The sequence below is a fragment of the Achroia grisella genome, unplaced genomic scaffold (genome assembly GCF_030625045.1).
Source record: "Achroia grisella isolate CSIRO2021 unplaced genomic scaffold, CSIRO_AGI_Agris_v1 utg1920, whole genome shotgun sequence".
In the NCBI taxonomy this organism is placed as follows: Eukaryota; Metazoa; Arthropoda; class Insecta; order Lepidoptera; family Pyralidae; genus Achroia; species Achroia grisella.
In genome coordinates, this window is record NW_026712695.1 from 2,600,506 (window position 1) to 2,619,026 (window position 18,521).

The window sequence follows — 18,521 nt, forward strand, 5'->3', positions numbered from 1 at the left end:
GTTTATTACATGTGAAGATTGGGTACATTAATTAAAAAAAAAACGGATACTAGGTAAGTGGCGTTAAGTGGGAACCGTGGCTTATATATATGAACAGTACTATGACACCAAGTTATCATGTGACACAATACATCTCATGCGTTTACTATTCTTGAGGACTAATATGATATACCTATTATCCTACGATTTCGCAGCCTTATATATGCATAGAAATACAGTAACCCTTCAACCTATATGCAGATTGCTAAGCAAGCTGCTTGGCGGCTGAAATAAGTAGAGAAAGGAACTCAGGCTGATGACTTAAAAACTACCTCTACATCAAATAAGTGAAATTCAAATGATATCAAATACTATTATTTGTAGTGTAAGCACTGATAAAGATTTTATATTCGTAACAAATTATATGAAATCGACTACCAATTCATATAGTGATGCATATCTAATTACACGTTTTAACTTTAAAGCAAATTTAAGTATTATGATATTATCACAACATATGTGGTTAAGTATAAGTATATTAATAACCTAGTTCAGCTATGGTGAGGTTATAATAATGAGTAGTTGTAAATATAAAACCTATAATGTCTTTTGCTATCTTAAAAATATTAAACTTAAACAATAAATAGTTATACATACGACTGGACCGTCTTTAGGTTTGAAATAGATTTCTTTGGGTGTCGAATATCTTATTGACTTCCAACTTGAATCTATCATTCAGATCTCACTTAGATCATTGCCTACCTACACAAGAATCCGATTAACATTGCTATAAGAATTTTTCATACACAATATGTTTTGATCCCTCTTTATCCTATCATAAGTTTCAAGTATTCTTACTTCATAGGTATAATACAAACAGTCACATATATGAACTTTTTATAGAAAACTATTTCAAAACCCGTAAAAAATCATCATCTCTTTCGAATCTAATCATCGGCGCGCATTAACGATTGAAAACAGCAATGACAGTACTCGGGTTGTTATGTCCCTTACATTATAATCTTGAATACAATCACTGTTATGAGTATAACCACAAATCGAAACGATTGTTTACATTCAGCAAGAACGTAGAGTAAATGGCTCAATTTCGTCCATATTGTGACGTAATAAGATATGAGCTGCAAAAGATACGATTGTTCCTTTACGTAAGCGGCCAATACAATCTATTAAAAAGTAGAGGCAGCATTAAGAGAACGCCTTGTAGTGGATGAAGAAGAAGATGAGAAAGACAGCGTAGGCAGTAGGAAAGGTGATGCGAGCTATCACGTCGATTGTCTTCGCCACTCGGATCGGGTGCGGGGGTTCTTTTTTGCGAACCTGGACGAAACATGGCTGAAAGAAATTATTTCGCTAATGAATGATGACACTGTAAGCCAATCATGAGAACATAATTAGTATCATAAGCGAATGAGTGTGCATTTTATCGAAAAAAACTGTTCAACTTATTACTTTCAATAGCTAAATTAGAAAATAAATCGAAATATGAGATGAATGAATGTCGGTATTTACTGACATACAATTTTAGGCTGCGAATGTTGTGTATACACATATTTTTAATAATATTTAAGAAAAGATGTATTTTACAAGTTGTACTTCAATTTTTAAATTCGTTATATTGCGGCAGTAACTGTTACGATCACGGGTCAGTTTACCCGAAGAGACAGAGAGGGAGCAGTGTATAAATGACTGCATGACATAATATAGGCAGAAATACAAGTTAATCTTCACACATCTAAGCAAAAAAAAAAACAAAACGTTATAAGATTCAGTTTTTCTTTAATATTAGGTAACTATATAAATGTAGTTTTTAATGGAATCAGTAAACTTTTGTTTACTGTTTAACAATATTAAATACAAACAACAAAGCACAAAGTCTACTAAACTGTAAAACGTGACTATATAAGTTAAGTTTATACTAGGATTGAATAAAGACAAGGATAGAACAAGTCGGTTCGTTTCTTGCAATAAATTTATTACAATTGCAAAATTAGAATATTATCATAACGATTTAATTATCAAAAGTACGAGAATCACCAATTTTCTTATATTACACGTCACGTTTTGACGGCCTTGGTGGTCTAGCGGTTTAGCACACCGCCTTACTTCCAATGGTCGCGGGTTCGATTCCTCGCACGGCACAAATATTTGTATTCATGAGTAGATATAATAGTTAGTATCGGTCTGGGTGTTTTCTATATATAATATTTATGTATTTACGAAAAAATCTATGTATTTGTATCAGTTGTCTAGTACCCATAACACAAGCTTTAGGTAGCTTAATTTGGGTCTAGATGGCGCTGTGTAAATTATCCTGAGATTATTATTATTATTTTTGGAATGGAACAATTTCATAGATCATATCTTACATGTTTTAAAAAAGTGATATAGCTACATGATAGGTTCCACCTCTTCTGAAAGCAACAGCACAATGCGTTACTGCTTACCTCTGACACGCCTCCATTATTGGTTGTATGCGTACATGGACCAGGCGCACCAGTACACGCTGTACACGTGACTAAGTCCGCAGCGCCTGTCGAGTCCCGTTTTTTATCACCCTGCAATAATTATACCTGGTTCGTCTAAAAACTTACCATTCCCCTAAAATAACTACACTACAAAAGATCTACGATGTAAGGAGGTTGATGCAGAGCTCAAAGGAGACAATGGTTTGCAGACTAAATGTAGGTACTATAATAGACGACAAATGAAATCTGGTATTTTATTAATAGTTCATAATGTTATTAATGTATTTAGAAATTTATCTGATATGATAGTGAACAGTTTCTAATTAGGTTCATATATCTTTAAACAGTGTTTTTCGAGCATACTTACAGGCTGTAGCAATCCAAAGCAGCGTTAAATAAAATAATGCGTTAGTTTTCGTGATATCAGGTCAAAGATGAGGATGCGGGCAAATGGTTTGTTTGGACGTTTCATTGTCATCACTTACAGCACCACTTGGCTCCGGTTGGGGCGTCTCTGACTTTGCCCAATGGAGGAATGCCATCGCCTCCTACGTAAATTGACAACAACTTACTTTAGCTGAAGCATGACAAGATACATTAAATTAACATTAAACTTGATAGAACATTCTAAAATTAATGTTAATGTAATGTAACTTTATGTTCTGTTTCTATATGCGCAAAAGCTGCAGTCTTGTTTTTTTGTAAATTTAAAGCCTCAAAGTCTTCATATTGTCTAATGTTATTTTTAAATATTTTATTGTAAAATGAATTGTTTTCATATTTTAGTTACTTTTGCCTCAATACATTTCTAATGACTTCTGAAAATATCAGAAGTATATGATCTACAAATATACCATGCGGATGATTAAATTGGTGCTTTAGAATATGCGTGTAAAGTATAGGTCCTACTAAGATAAAGAGGGTTGTTATATCATAATAAAAATGTTTTATTGAATGAAGCGATTACCTTTAAATTTATTGTAACAGAGCAATTAAGTATAAAATAAGCTTAGAAGAAATACATGCTCTTATGGTACGAGTATTAGGTATCAGACAGATTCGTGCTCTCGTCTTAATGTCATTATCGTCTGTCATATTCCTTTCTAATTCGCAGTATGTAATTCCTAAAACTACTTTTTCTACTGTAACATATATTTTAATAGTTTATTAATATAATTTTTATGAGAGTGCAACATATACTTTACATTAGTTTCTCAAAGGCATTGTAAAATGTGACTCTAAACAGCTTTGTGTCATGATATAATTTTGTTGCGTCCATTGCATACTATTTTGTGGTGCTATTAATATAAAGCCTTTTAGAAACTTTTCGGTTAGTGTAAAGAAATATAACAGCGAAATGTTTGGAAAGTGCCAGTATTTGTGGCGAAGGTTCTTACCAAGGGGCTGGCCAGTATAATGCCAATTCTGCTCAGGACAGCGGGCAGACGCTGTGAACACATCACACACACAATTTGTTCACTCGTGATAGATGGTCTGACGTTGTGCATTTGTGAACGTAGACTAAATTGTTATGGCCGAGTTTTGGTACAGTAAAATATTTTTTAACCATACGGTGAGATACATTATGTATATGGATGGACTTTGAAGTTGAACTTTTAAGTAATGTTAATGTGTTTGAACATGTAGCCTATATGGCCACTGTCACTTCCGAGTGCAATAATTTCACTTAAGCATAGTAGTGGTAAATAGTTTTTACTTTCAAAGGTTTAACAAATTTACCAATAGTGATATTCTAGCACTAACTTTGCAATGTTTTCTGGTTTTAATTTTAGATATGATACGATATTTATCATGTTCAATAGATGAAAGTAAAATATAATAAATTTATAAAAACGATAATATATGGCCACACAAAATAGTCATGGTATTTTTAGGTGATTCGAAAATAGTGAAATTGCCTAAGAATAAAAGTGTATATTTCTGGCCTATCAAATAGATAAATATAAAAATATAATTCAAAATACATGCAATAAATTAAATATAGGTACTTAGAGCATGCTAATAATAATAATAATAATAGTACGAGTAAAAACATTTAACAACATGACATTGCTAATAAAGTTGTGTACAAAACTAATATACATTGTAAGCTATGTCTTGTTGTTGTATTTAATGAAAACATTGCAAAGAGTAAGAAATATGTAAATACACGAAGGAATTTGGGTCTACATAAGTAACTTGGAGTCGCTTTTATATTAATAGACATTTCATGAGTAAATACTATATATTATCACTAGAATTTACGTACTGTAGTGAATAATAATTTATAGAAGGTAACATTAAAAAAAACTTGTAATATTATAAACATTCATAGATCCTTCGTGAATTTATTATGTGTAGGAACTATCGTCGAATAACTAAATATGTGCTGTATTGGTAAAGTTAGAGGCTTCAGTGGATTACTCATAAATAATAATTAATTCAATGCCTCTTTGTATATACAAAACAATACACAATAAAAATAATTTTCAGCACTATAATTGTGAGTAGTTTGTTAAGGTTATCAATATAGATTTTGTGCTACAGGTATGAAAAATGTTAATACTACAATAATAAGGACGTACAGGGTCAAATAGATACAAGTGAAACACTCATCGGTATATTCAAAGACAGGTATAATGACTAAATGTTAGATTATCAAGGAAGAAATGCCATTTTGAATTATCACAACAGTGCTTTGGGACCGCTGCTATGCGGCGCTAAGGAAAACAACATCGATCACACGTATTTGAAAATATAGACAAACATTATTAAGATAAAATGAATAGAATTGTTATTTACCTGTGTAACAGGGTTTTCTCCGGGTCGATAGACCACGTTGTGTAGAGGCCGCTTTCTACCGACGTAATTGACACATACGAACTCCAGCAGTGATGCGTAGATGAAGCACATGCAGACGCCGTCCCAAACGTTCATAGCGGTCAAGTTTGAGACCACCGGTAAAGTTGAACGGAAACCATTTGATGTTGTGAAAAAATTCAACATTGTTGTTACACCTGTTTCAAAATATTCGTAACATTTAACAATACGAGAAAGTTAATTTGAAATAAACCTAAAATATAAATTGTAATATAAAAAATAAATTAAAAAATATTCATGACATCAAAAGCTGATAATATAGTAGAAAAAGTAAGTGTCTAAAGTGATAATAAATAAGCTACTTTAAGTAAAAAACAAAAGAATGCAAATATGTCATGCTGTTTCTAAATCAGGTCAGAATAATTAGCTAATGCACATATCTGTCTAACTATTAGTATTACCCAGTTTGAACTAAAAGTAAGTACCTACCTAAAACTAAAATAAGGGCTCTTTATAAAATGTCATTCATTATTTTCTTATTAAAACTAATTAATACATAATTTTCATTGTTAAAATGTACCTATATAAAATTGACTACACTGTGGTACAGTTCAACGAATTGGTACTTACAGTCAATACTAGAACTAGGACTTGGTACTTAGTTAATGTTTAAGCAAATAAAACACCAACCTATCATTACTCTAGCAGGCACTGCATTCCATTCCAGCCAAAAAGTAATAAAAGATGATGTCACCAAAATGATGCCCGGTATGAAAACTGTGGTGAAGTAAAATGATCTATCCCGCGTGAAGATGAGATCCACTTTCAGGCAGCTGTAATTACCTAAAAATTTCAAGCAATATCTAAAAATAATAGATAAACGTTTCACGTGCGCGTCCATTGGCTATCTATGTACATTGTCAATGTGTAAGCTAAACCTGCAAAATTATATAAGATAGCGTGATTATTTGGCAGCCTCAGCGACATTCAGAGAGTAAAAAATGGGATGCAAGACCGAGAACATTCCCAATCGCCAGCCAATTATTTTACCTATCATGGAACGGGCTGGCACGGCGTTCCATTCCAGCCAAAAGGTGATGAATGAGGAAGTCACCAGAATAATTCCAGGGATAAATACTGTAGTAAAGTAGAACGCTCTGTCTCTAGTAAATATTAGGTCGACTTTTAGGCAGCTGTAGTTTCCTGTGAAGTGAATATTGTTAAATAAAACGTGAACACAACACAATGTGATATAATAATTATGATGATATCAATCATTGTATTTTGTTCCAAAATGAAAAATAGTGGAGGTTGTAGGTAAAATGTGGATATAAAATTCCAAATAACTCCATTCAGAGGCCTTGTAGTTAATGAATTTAAATTTCGTATTAGCAATTTCTAATAAACAAACTACTATCCTGAATGTATGAGTAATGCGTGTTGTGTTCATATGCTTACGAATGTAAATCTAGCATCAATGAAGATTTACAAATAACGGGGAGAACAAAACTATGTATAGATATTCAATAAACACGTGCTTAATATTTTACATGCATGCGAATGATGGAAACATGAACTGGAAAACATACAATGATCCGTGAATGTGTTACGAATTATGAGCTGTACCTTTTCTGACGGCTTTCTTTACACCAATCACTTGTATATAACACAATTACGCATTTACTCACACATAAGCGGAAAATATACGGCAAATACGACGATACCGGACAGAACGGTGCATTGTCCGGTGCAAGTCAAGTACCTTGCTCCTCAAAGCGTCTCTGGCAAAGATTACATGTCAGCTCTTCATCGTCTTCATAAAGTGAAATACCATCAGCTGCTTGCAAAGATGTTAACACATTCTTACATTCTAAATTTCAAACTTTACTAACACGTTAAACATTGTATGTGGTTAATGTTTTTATAGATCTACTACTAATTTCTCAAACGTATCACTAAACACATACGATATGAACAAGTCACTAATGAACATGCGAAATCGCTAGCTATGCTTTATGTAATTGTATCTGTCTCAGTTAATATATATATTATTTACTTAAATAACATACTTGAAGCTTCTACAAGATTTGACGATGACATAAAAAAGAAAGTCATGAAAAATAACTTTTTACGTAAATCAAGACCAAGCTGAAAAGAGTTAATCAGAATTTCAGTACTATTACTAAAACATCTCTGATCCTTTCTTGTGCAAAGTATAGGGTAGTGCTTGTAAAAAAAGAAACGGATTTGAGGACTCTATTCTACTAAATTTGGTAAGGTATTAAAAAAAGGATTCTTTGTAATATGTAATGTTATATTAAGCGTTGAAATGTTATGTGAAATTTGATTATAGTGTGGGTTACCTCTCCAACTAGCCTTGATAGGACAGGGGATGGTTTGATTCTGTATGAGATACGCGTTCAATGTAGTCAATGAAGGAGACTTGCGCAGGGTATCCTCGTCATTCTTCCATACATAAGTGATTGCAGATTGTTCGTACGATACTGAAAAGATAGAAGTAGAGAAAATGGTATTTATAATAAGTAATAATTATTAACAATTCTTAAAATAAATTACTGTTATCATAATTCCTAGATTACATGATATACAGATATTATATAATTCCAATAGAAATTAAAAAAATGTAATGATTTTAATGATAAATTAGAATTAAGTTTCGATTACACAGAATACTACAAAATATTAATAACTTATTTAAGGGGGTCTTCCTATGTGATGGGTTGAAAAAATCGTTTTTTTTTTTTTCATAAATTGCTCCCTTAACATGTCTAGAATACGGTAGTAAAGCGATTTTAGAAAATTCGAAGTCGTTTTAAAGATACAGCAGGTAAAAGAAAGAGCGGTTCGGAGCGGTGAGTTGGCAGTTAGAGACCGGGCCTATTGTGTACCGTCGGCTTTATACCTGGCCTCCCTTTTATTAATATATTTGTTTATACAAGTTTAGACACGTTTCAACAGACTTAAACAGAAATTTCTATTGTTATAATATTTTACCGAAGTTATTTTAGTCTTGGTTGAACTTCGAAGAGAGCAACAGCTACAAATTATTTTTTTTCATAATGAGTGGACGGAAAGGAAGTACGAGTGGAAATGTTCATCCTGGTCGTAGTAAAAAAAGAAAGTTTAGTGGAAACCGTTTTACCCACCAAAATGATACGGTATTTACATCAGCTTCGGCCAAAAAACTTAAAAATAACATGAACATGAATGTTCCCATCGCTTCGAATTTCGCATATTGCATTTTGGAGTTTGTTTCTGTATTTGCTGCAATCTCTGAAATAGTTATATGTAAAACTTGTAAAAGTGACGTATCTATTTCGCGATCAAGTTTCCGAGGCCTAGGCTTTGAATTCTTTGATTTGGACTTTCGCTCCTAAACATCTTCATTCTGGTCCCAAAGTTGTTGAAATTGCTAGCTACTTAGCAGTTATTATCTTTAATGAAGGTTTTCAAGGTATTTTAAAAGTTATGTCGATTATGGGATGCCCTGTTGGTCGTGAAGCCCAAGCGTATGTTGAGAAACGGGATGAAAAGCGAATCTTACGCTCTGAGCGGCGCGTAAGTGATGTCGTTAAACAAGCCAGGATTGACTCAAGAGCTGAACAATCTGCTTTAAAAGAGTTTCGCGAGGAAGAGGAAGGAATACTCTATGGACCAGGCATCGCCGATTGAGAGTAAGTTGATATTTTAATAGTTTTTAACGGACTTGAAACTTTAAACGCGTTTTTCTCAAAACTGTGTTTTTCAAACTTTCCTCCATTGTATCTCAGAAACGGCTGGACCGAATTACTTGAAATTTACAGGGCACACTCAATATATGTAAACGCATGGAATGAACTATTATCAATCGAAAATTTTCAAAACTTCGATTTTTTTATAGCAAAAAACAAAAAAAAAAAAAACGCCTAATTTGCAACTTTTATTTCAAATGTCTATCAAAAATCCAATTTTTTTTATATTCATTTGATTATAGGTCATTCCGTGCTTTTAAGCCTACAAATTAAAACGCCGTTTTTTTTTTTTTTTTTTCAGATAAGCCGATCAGCCGGAATCGTGGAGGAAGTGGGAGCTCTTTTTTTCGAGGCGGGGGTGTTCAGAGCGCTGTAACTCTAGTTTGACTGAATATTTTTAGCTGAAATTTTATATTTATACTGTCCAAATATGTGTTAATAAATGATAAAAAACTTGAAGCTCTAAATATTTACTGGTCGTAGAAAAAAAATCCTAAAATATCCCTAAAAAACAGGCCGTCACATAGGAAGACCCCCTTAATCATTTATGTATATATAAACGTAAAATACTTACTACTCTCTAAGGCAAATGAACACAATGGGTCATCAAAAGGAAATATGTTAAGTCTTCCTTGGCAGGAAAGTATGAGATGCCTCCGCATCAGGTAATTGATGGTGCCATTACGGTATATGCGTAACGCGAAGTGCATCGGGATTATAGGGTCCTGAAAGAGAGGAAATAAAATAATGATAATTAAAAATAATAAAATAATTTATTGTAGAACATGATAACATAGCTAATATACATTACAAACTATTTCAAATACATTACATTACAAATTTAAGGACACATAAGATTTATTTATTGAAATTTATAATAAAAGGTGTAGTATGTGATTAAAAATATGTAAGTAATAATACGTTGTATGTAATATTTGAAAACGATTGATTCTGTTATCTCTATTATTATTGTAAATGCGAAAGTATGTCTGTTTGTCTGATACTGTTTCACGATTAAATGACTGAACAACTTTTAATTAAATTTGTTGTGAAGACAGATCTTGGGGATGGAGATAAGATATGTTTATCTCAAAAAAGCAGACGGGGGCGGGCCTGAAATTAGTCATTTATAACATGGTGGCATTGATGAACAGTGATTCGATTTTACAACTATACTTCTTACTGTAGAGAATCAGGCCAAGGTCGTAATAGTATTAAGTTAGGTCTATTTAACTTACGTTAAATATTACATTACGGTAATCTGACCTTGAAATCTCCATGCATAATGAAGTATGTGTCAGGCAGCCAGATATCTTCGTGGTGATGGATGGCGTTTAAGAAGTCGTAATGAGACTGATTAGAATACCGTAGTCGTGGATCATACCACTGTTGTTGAAGCAAGAACTCCACTTCGTATTTCTGAAATAATAAAAGAAATCAGTATACACTCTTATTTCTTACATAACAAATCATTATGTATTTACACAGATCCAACTAATGTATTATTTATTATTGTTACATCAATTCAAATTAATTAATAATACAATTATTAAATATGCAAAACACTTACAAGACTAGATTCGTCTGGAGATGCTAAACTAAGAAGTAGCACGCTAACATTTACGGTGAGGACACCTGGAAATTAATACATCAACAATAACAACAATGCAATTAATATAACTAGATACTTATTACAAATACATATACGTAATAAACACAATAACATTCATCGCATGCTTCCTAAGCTAAAGGTGCTAATAGTACACTGATAATAAATAAAAACCCGATGTTAATTCTGTTGTACTTTGCTTGTAATTTATTTTTATGCCACACAAAAATGCGAAATTACGGTCTATGCAGATATAGTGATAATCCAGAAAATGTAACCGTAATTGAAAATTTAATTAAGAAACTGACAGATCCAATATAAGTAATTAAAATAAATGCGAGAGTCGCTTCTATAAAAGACAAGGGACAATTAAATTGTGTTTGATGTTTGTGAAAAGAGAAAATCATTGAAGGTAATAAAGCATGAAAAGAAAGAATGAAATCACATAATACTCATATGTAGATGAGAAAAATAATACCAAACTCTTTTATATTAATAGATACATCAGATTTTAAAGGTAATTAATTCTATATTCTAAAACTTGACGTTGTAAAACTTTGTGGAGTTCTATACATTAACACAATAAAGCGAGGTGCATTCATTTGTGATATTTATGAAAAACAAATACATGAACCATAATTTGCAAGTAAAACTAAAGCGTAGGAATAATTTCTACAATTGCGTGTGATAAAGGAACCAACCTGAATACTTGGAGTTGCGTGCAAAGAGTTAGTTGCAATATAACATGGAAGACACTACATTTTACATATATATGCAGGGAAACTTAGAGATTTCTCTTTTCAGAAACATGAACACAACGCACCGCGATTGTGCGACCGAGGCCGGAGCGAAGAATATCCGACCTTATTTTGAGCCAGAGAGTCGTTAGGCGATGTTAGACCACAACAGAATTCTGGATCTGTAATATTATATCAGTCTTTTATTTTAAATTAGGTACTTAATTTTTTCATATATAAAAGTTTCTGTAAAACTTAATATTGTAATATTGAAGATGAGTATATATGTAGATAATATTTTGTTATTCAATGTGGCCGTTCCAGAAGTTGCATAAGTAAGCTTTAAATAAATGAAGTGTCACATTCAATTACCGGTAGAGTTAATGTAATAACTCTCTCAAACTAGCTCGGGTCCGTATATTCAAAATTATGCCCACATTTATATGTTACGTTTAACAAGTCAACTATCAACGCAATGCATCTTATATAATAATACAATACTTTTTGCATACAATATTTCTAGTTTTCTTTTGTACATACCTGTACAAATTTATTTTTTCTATAATTATGTACTATCATTATTGTTCGATATACCCTAGTTTCCCTAGCTCTATAAGTAGTTTTATCCTGAATAATAACTGGATGATTATTTTTTTGCAGAAAAAAAATAATATAAAAAATGTGTTGTTGTCTTTTAACACAACTGGCTTTCTTTTAACACAGAACATTTTAGCTTTATAATGACGATGTAATGGCTGTGTGGTAAGTACTTATGACTGATTATATTATAATTACCATCTACTGGTGGAAGCAGTCTTTTGTCATAGCGGGAATTTTTCAAAAGGTTGTCCAATATCTCTTTGTCCGACTTTCCCGCTGCGAATCTAGAAACAAAGAACATAATGTAAAGGGCGTTGAAACAATAAATAATTTTGTTACAGATATTTTATATTTTTTTGCCGGTAATTTTGGATAAGATTTATGAAAGACAAAAGAGGCGTAAGAACGATTAGCTAAAACCGTAGACATTAGGAACAATTTATCAACGTCGCATATCATAGCAAATTAAGCGTGTGGAAACAGAATGGCAGACCTGGTATTGATTTTAGATTAGCCCTTATAACTCGTACCTTGCCATGACAAGTGCTTCTCAACAAGGCAACAGAATGAACAAAGCATCGGTACATACGTATAAACAATACGTACTTACATAGATTGAATTAATTTTTATTGACCCTGTAATGTTCTGTAGTACTACTAGTTAATCTCTCGGGTTAGTGCGAGGAAAACATATTTTCATCTACATTACTTAAAAATGATATATATTGCGACAAATTAACATTTTTTTAAATTATTGAAGTAGTATTCTTTCAGAATCTTTAACATACTCGCATTTAAGAAGACTATCGCAATTTATATATACCTTATAATTTTCGAGATAGGCCATCATTTATGTTGATCAACCATTTTATTGCATACCCATACTATATCGTGAGGAGAAGCTAATATTAATACTTTACTTGTTTGTAGTTACTATGTCCGAGATGTTACTATGTCACAGTAACCACCTTTCTCTGGGAAGCCCTTACTTTAGCAATCTTATGATAGTTACTCATGTCTGAAATTTTGATGTCAAAAGTCTCGGCCTTACAGGCTGTATCTTAATAAATTCAATATTTCAAAACTATTAGATACATATTCGTATCTGGGTATATTTTTGGTAGGATATTCAAGTACATGGTTACATATCTAGCTGTGTCGGAGTCAAGTTGGAAGTTTCTACAAACATAATGCGTAGAAACACAATTGTTTCAATTAACAGTTAGCGAGTTGGTTGGATGTCATGGAATTGTAGTTGAAGTGAGTGGAGGCGTCCTTATCAAAATCTATTCAGGTGTACATTATGAAGTTTCAATATACCTAGGTGTTATATTAAAGTTATACCATAACTTAACGTAAATAACATTAACAATATACAAAAGGAAAATAGTATACTAACATACAAAAAGAAAATTCCAGAAGACTTTAGAGAAGATATTTAGATTAAAAGAAGATCTAGAAAATATATTACAATAATTAATGGGATTCGTATGGGATTTAAACACATTCCGTCTCTTTTGCATGAAATAAAATTAAGGTATTCTTCAAATTATGACCGATGTTCAGCAGTAACGAAGATCTATAACATAAAAAAATGAAATGTCCAACATTTGGTTTGCAGAGACTTATTTTAGTAGATATTTTAATAAGTTTATATAAAGGAGAATAAATACTCCATCTCTTGCCTACAAAACACATTTTTTTTCCGTTTACCAATTTTTGTTGAAATTAGTAACATTCGAAAATAATTCTTATGCTGATCTTTCCACCACATGCCATAACTTTTTTATCAAATGTGAAAATATACTAAATGATCGTGATTATAAACTTTAGACGTGATTATAAACTTCTAAAAACGTTCACACATAAGCTTAAAAAAATGGTAATTGTAATAGGATTTTGAAAACAATTACTATTTTTAATTTTCTATCGTTATCATCTAAGCAACAACGAAAGGTTGAATCCATAGACTATTTACCTACAATTTTATACTAGAGGGTCTATAAATGGAGCGAGGAACTTCACAGATGAGTGATTGCCACTGGCCACCGCGTTACATCCGCTCCGCCGCCTGTCAACACTCACCTTTTCATGCTTGTACTCATTAACGAGCACACAAAGACTTCACTTTTCATATTATAGTTACAGTCGAAATGTTGCTTTTAGTTCATTTTTGTTCATAGTTATTAAAAAACTATGTCGTAGCCTAATTATAATCTATAGTGTAAAATTGCCTATGTATCTGTGAGTCGACTACGATATAATTCTCATAATGGGAGTTGTCCTCCTACGAGATTGGATTGAGCTGCATGGATTGTATAGTATATCAGCCTGCTTTATAAAACAACTTATTGGGGCAAATATAGAATGTAAAGATATTTCAAATTCCTTTACGATTTCTGCTTCATGTCATTTAGTTAAAATAAATTATTCTATATCAGTGTATATAGTGAAACTATAATAACCATTGTATTGTATAACTTTCCAAGAAAATTGGTGTTATTGCAAAGTTACACTTTATTTCTTTTTATTCAGGACTAATTGGCCAAACAAGCTGGCAAGTTCACATGAATGTGGTGATAATTTATGTTAACCATACTTTATTTCTGAATATACCTATATAATGAAATATAGCGTAACAGACGTTATTATTTCTTTGGACTGAATTGATGTTTCTATAACTATTAATCAAACAGCGTTCAAGAAATAGTGCTTATAAAGGTGTCTTAAGGATCAGCAGGGCCGTAATAACAGGGTAATATACTTACATGTCGGATGTGAGAGCCGAGACTGTGTTGAGCATGAGGAAGGAGGCCACAGCGCATGCCACAACGCATGACCAACCCATATTAGGACATCTGGAATTATACATTAATATATTTATTATACATACATTATAATCTAAAAAAGAATAAGTATCCACAAGTGTTGTTGTAGATCTTTTTTTTTTAAAGAATCAACATCACGTAATTTTGGAGGTATGTCATTTATCGTCTCATAAGATATTTGCAAACATAATTATATCAACTAATGAGATAAGATATTATTTTGCATAAAGTTTGTATGCAATATACCTATTCTATATGGTTTTTAAGTTTTTATCTTTCAGTTTTGGTTCCAAAATACTTTCTGAAGATTGTAAACAGTATGGACCTTTTTTATTATATGCAAGTTGAGGACATCTAGTGCCATCTAGTACCAAGCTAAGCAGAGCTTGTCTTTTGGTTCTAGATAACTGGCAGTACCTAATACTGAAATACTTTTTTAAATGCATATGACACCCAGACTGTTACAAACACTCATATTCATGAATACAAATGTTTGCATTGCACGAGGAATAGGACCGATCGGAAGTAAAGCGGCATGAACCGACAGACCACCGAACCCTATTTTAGTACCTGCACGACTCACACCATTAGTTTTATATTTATTAATCTTAGTAAGTATGGGATTTTTTTATTATTATTTAGATATTTCACTAGTTCTGGTATCAGAGTTTGTAGCAATAGGCACTTACGCAATAACAGTCACGCTATAAAGTAATTAATACAAAAATAATAGTAAATTTTGAATGTTTTATTCCTATGGTGGGTAAGGTTAGTATAGTTCGAGTTTAATAACTTGAACAAAATTGCAGGCAAAAAAAAGTTTGTGCAGAATCATTTTGTACATAATAGCTGCTGTGCAATGATATTCTAATTATTTATTCGTATTCGTGTCTATAACCAGAATATTTAACTCATGTATAAAATAAAACGAGTCTATTTCTAGCTAGACATAGGATAGATATATTTAAATCACTCTCTTAATACGGTTGAATGAAACAGCAGTGTCTGTATCATTTTACTAATACCTTTCGGTAGAGAGATAAATAAATAGAATCGATTACTAGTAGTCAAGAGAGTTAGAACTCATCCGGAGTAAGGTTACGGCAACCCCTTTGAGAAAGTGTTTGTCATCTCTGATAGCGCATATGTTCAGGGTTGTATGCCAGCAGGCGGCTCGTGAGCTATTTGTAACGTTAATGGTATTATAACATATTAACGTTAGCGCAGTGACTTGTCAGTAATGTATTTAAAACATATTCGATGTAGTTAATTATTGTGGAAATGCATAATTTCTAATTGAAAATTACCCTCATCATAGGGACACATGCAAACCTTAACGTTCTAGCCTCAAGTAGCGTGCCGCAAGGCCACCGTGAGTGCTGTATTTTTTTCTGTTAGTTGGTATTGAATACACGACCTACTTTAGAAGTATTATTTGTATGACGTCAATTAATGAATTTAACGTCGGAAAAATAAAATAAAATCGTTGTTATTGAGTACTAAATATGTAAATGTACTACATTTGATCTTTAGTTTTATACAAACCTGACCTTGGCAGGAGTCAGTTATGTCATTTATTTTGGAATAACTGTTGCCAAGATAATTAAAAATAAAACTCTCAGTGGTGATACCTAACCCCAATAGTTTAATCTAAAAGTACATATTGTTTAAATCTGAGATGTGTTAGGCAGTTAGGTCATGCTTTACACAGAGCTTTGTCATAATGAATATTCTGAGTTAAAATCTATTGATAGTCAGTTATGGTAATTATTTCAAGTAAATAAGTAATATATTAAAAACGTGGGCAGGTTTTTTTATAAAACGAAAAGTTGTCATAAAATTTACATGTCATATTTACATATTTTGAATTAAATACATTGTTCCAGTGTTTTACTTATCTATGTTACAAATTGATCCAGTCTTGTCTTTTAACTTTAGCGAATGAGTGTCTATAGAAAAGGCCGTAAGGCACATTTATATGTCATTGTGGTCCCTTGTACTGATGGTTGTACTAATCCCGTGACATATTGTCGCAGGATTCTACAAATGGCTCTTAATTTTTTTCATGAAACGATGCTGCTGTTTTATATCCTAATTTATTTTATTCAACTTGAAGAAAGTCTTTCTTTTTATTAAAGACTCGTTTGCTAAATTAGCTGACAAAGCCACGTATGGTAGCTATAGTCTACGATAGTATAAATACCAACATGTACATTATGAAATACAGAATAATAGCCATGGTATCCCCCTACGTTATTGAATATATTATTCATCTGGATTAAGTTGATGTCTCCATACCTAATATACATCTTCATTTTAGCCTTCAAGCAGAAATAAAGCTTACAAAACTTTTCAGCTGCAATTAATTATCATTATTATTACATAGTATAAAACAAAGTCGCTGTTGCTGTCTGTCCCTATGTATGCTTAAATCTTTAAAACTACGTAACGGATTTTGAAGCTGTTTTTTTAATAGATAGAGTGATTTAAGAGGAAGATTTATATATATAATACATATACACCCGTGAGAAGTCGGGGCGAGTAGCCAGTATATTATACTTTTGAAGGAGCGAAGGCAAATAGGTAATAGGCATATATGTCTCATGAGTAATAATAGATATTATAATTAAAGATAGAGAAACAAAAGGAATATTGACATCTACTTACATATAAAAGAAAAAGTCCCACTTCCCTTGGTCATGCCACAATGTAAGTACTCCTCAACAGCAATCATTCAATTCATTCATTATTGTTGTATAATATTTTGGAGAAGGTTTTATGGAACGTTTTTGTATATTTCAGAAGTCTTAAGAACTATTTTAACTTCACGTGTATATAGTACATAGTACACGAGTATATAAACATAGAATGTCGAGTCAGTTAGTAGTAAATAAACAGTACATAACAGAATATTATATTGACAGTGGTGTTAGTTTATTCAAGTAGCGTTCGAAGGACGCGATGACCCAAAAATAAGGCATTGAATGGATTATTTTCTCATAAGAATGATACTCGTACATTAGAACGGAATAACAATTAGATACCCTTACCTTTCTGCTGACTGCAGAGTGTTGTCGGCATGTGGAGATTTGATCAACCCGCCCGAGCTTCCTGCCTCCGTCGCCACAACATGTCTGACCGAAAATCTGAAACAATACACAATAGCTAGCTATAATATGGGTTATGTGGCATATTAATACTATGCATATGAATAGGATGCTAGGAAGGTACCGCTTTCGAATATTTGGAGATTGGATTGTGGAGTTCTACGAATCCCTTCCACTTAATAATGTTACAGTGATGAGGTAATAGTACAAGAATAAATAATATCCGATAATAGTACCTATTTTATTACTTACAATGTGTTAGTACGATACTTTCTGTTTCTAAAGGTAACCAAATGAAACATATATTCTATTCATATAATTAGGTATCCAGTGAATTTACGTAATATTAGCACGTTTGTCGTTTCTTTGTTCTTTATTTAAATATTAACAGAATCTAATAGTTATCTACGAGAAAAAACTGTTTATATCTATCTCTATTTCAAATTATAGTGCAATGGGGAGATTAATAAATATTCTCTAGTCAGACGCAAGATTACAATATCCAAACAAACGAATCATTATGGCTAATAAAATACTTATATATGTCCGTACTTGCCACGTAAATTTCAAAACAAAATTAACGAATTCTCTCTATTGTTACAT

At 32.1% G+C, this 18,521-nt stretch overlaps 1 protein-coding gene across 1 annotated transcript in view; it reads right to left on the reverse strand.

Annotated features, from left to right (window-relative positions):
• Positions 1-1,185: 1,185 nt before the first annotated feature.
• Positions 1,186-18,521, reverse strand: part of LOC131841817 (glycine receptor subunit alpha-4) — a 78,038-nt gene continuing 60,702 nt past the window's right edge. The window contains exons 2-17 of the mRNA XM_059190157.1: positions 17,862-17,957; positions 14,752-14,841; positions 12,179-12,267; positions 11,470-11,565; positions 10,608-10,672; positions 10,304-10,456; positions 9,612-9,762; positions 7,649-7,789; positions 7,048-7,122; positions 6,336-6,488; positions 5,976-6,128; positions 5,268-5,482; positions 3,863-3,913; positions 2,951-3,013; positions 2,445-2,555; positions 1,186-1,332 (exon numbers count right to left, since the gene is read on the reverse strand). Coding sequence (XP_059046140.1) covers positions 1,186-1,332; positions 2,445-2,555; positions 2,951-3,013; positions 3,863-3,913; positions 5,268-5,482; positions 5,976-6,128; positions 6,336-6,488; positions 7,048-7,122; positions 7,649-7,789; positions 9,612-9,762; positions 10,304-10,456; positions 10,608-10,672; positions 11,470-11,565; positions 12,179-12,267; positions 14,752-14,831 — 1,743 coding nt within the window. The 5' untranslated portion in view covers positions 14,832-14,841; positions 17,862-17,957. The remainder of the gene's footprint in view (positions 1,333-2,444; positions 2,556-2,950; positions 3,014-3,862; positions 3,914-5,267; positions 5,483-5,975; positions 6,129-6,335; positions 6,489-7,047; positions 7,123-7,648; positions 7,790-9,611; positions 9,763-10,303; positions 10,457-10,607; positions 10,673-11,469; positions 11,566-12,178; positions 12,268-14,751; positions 14,842-17,861; positions 17,958-18,521) is intronic.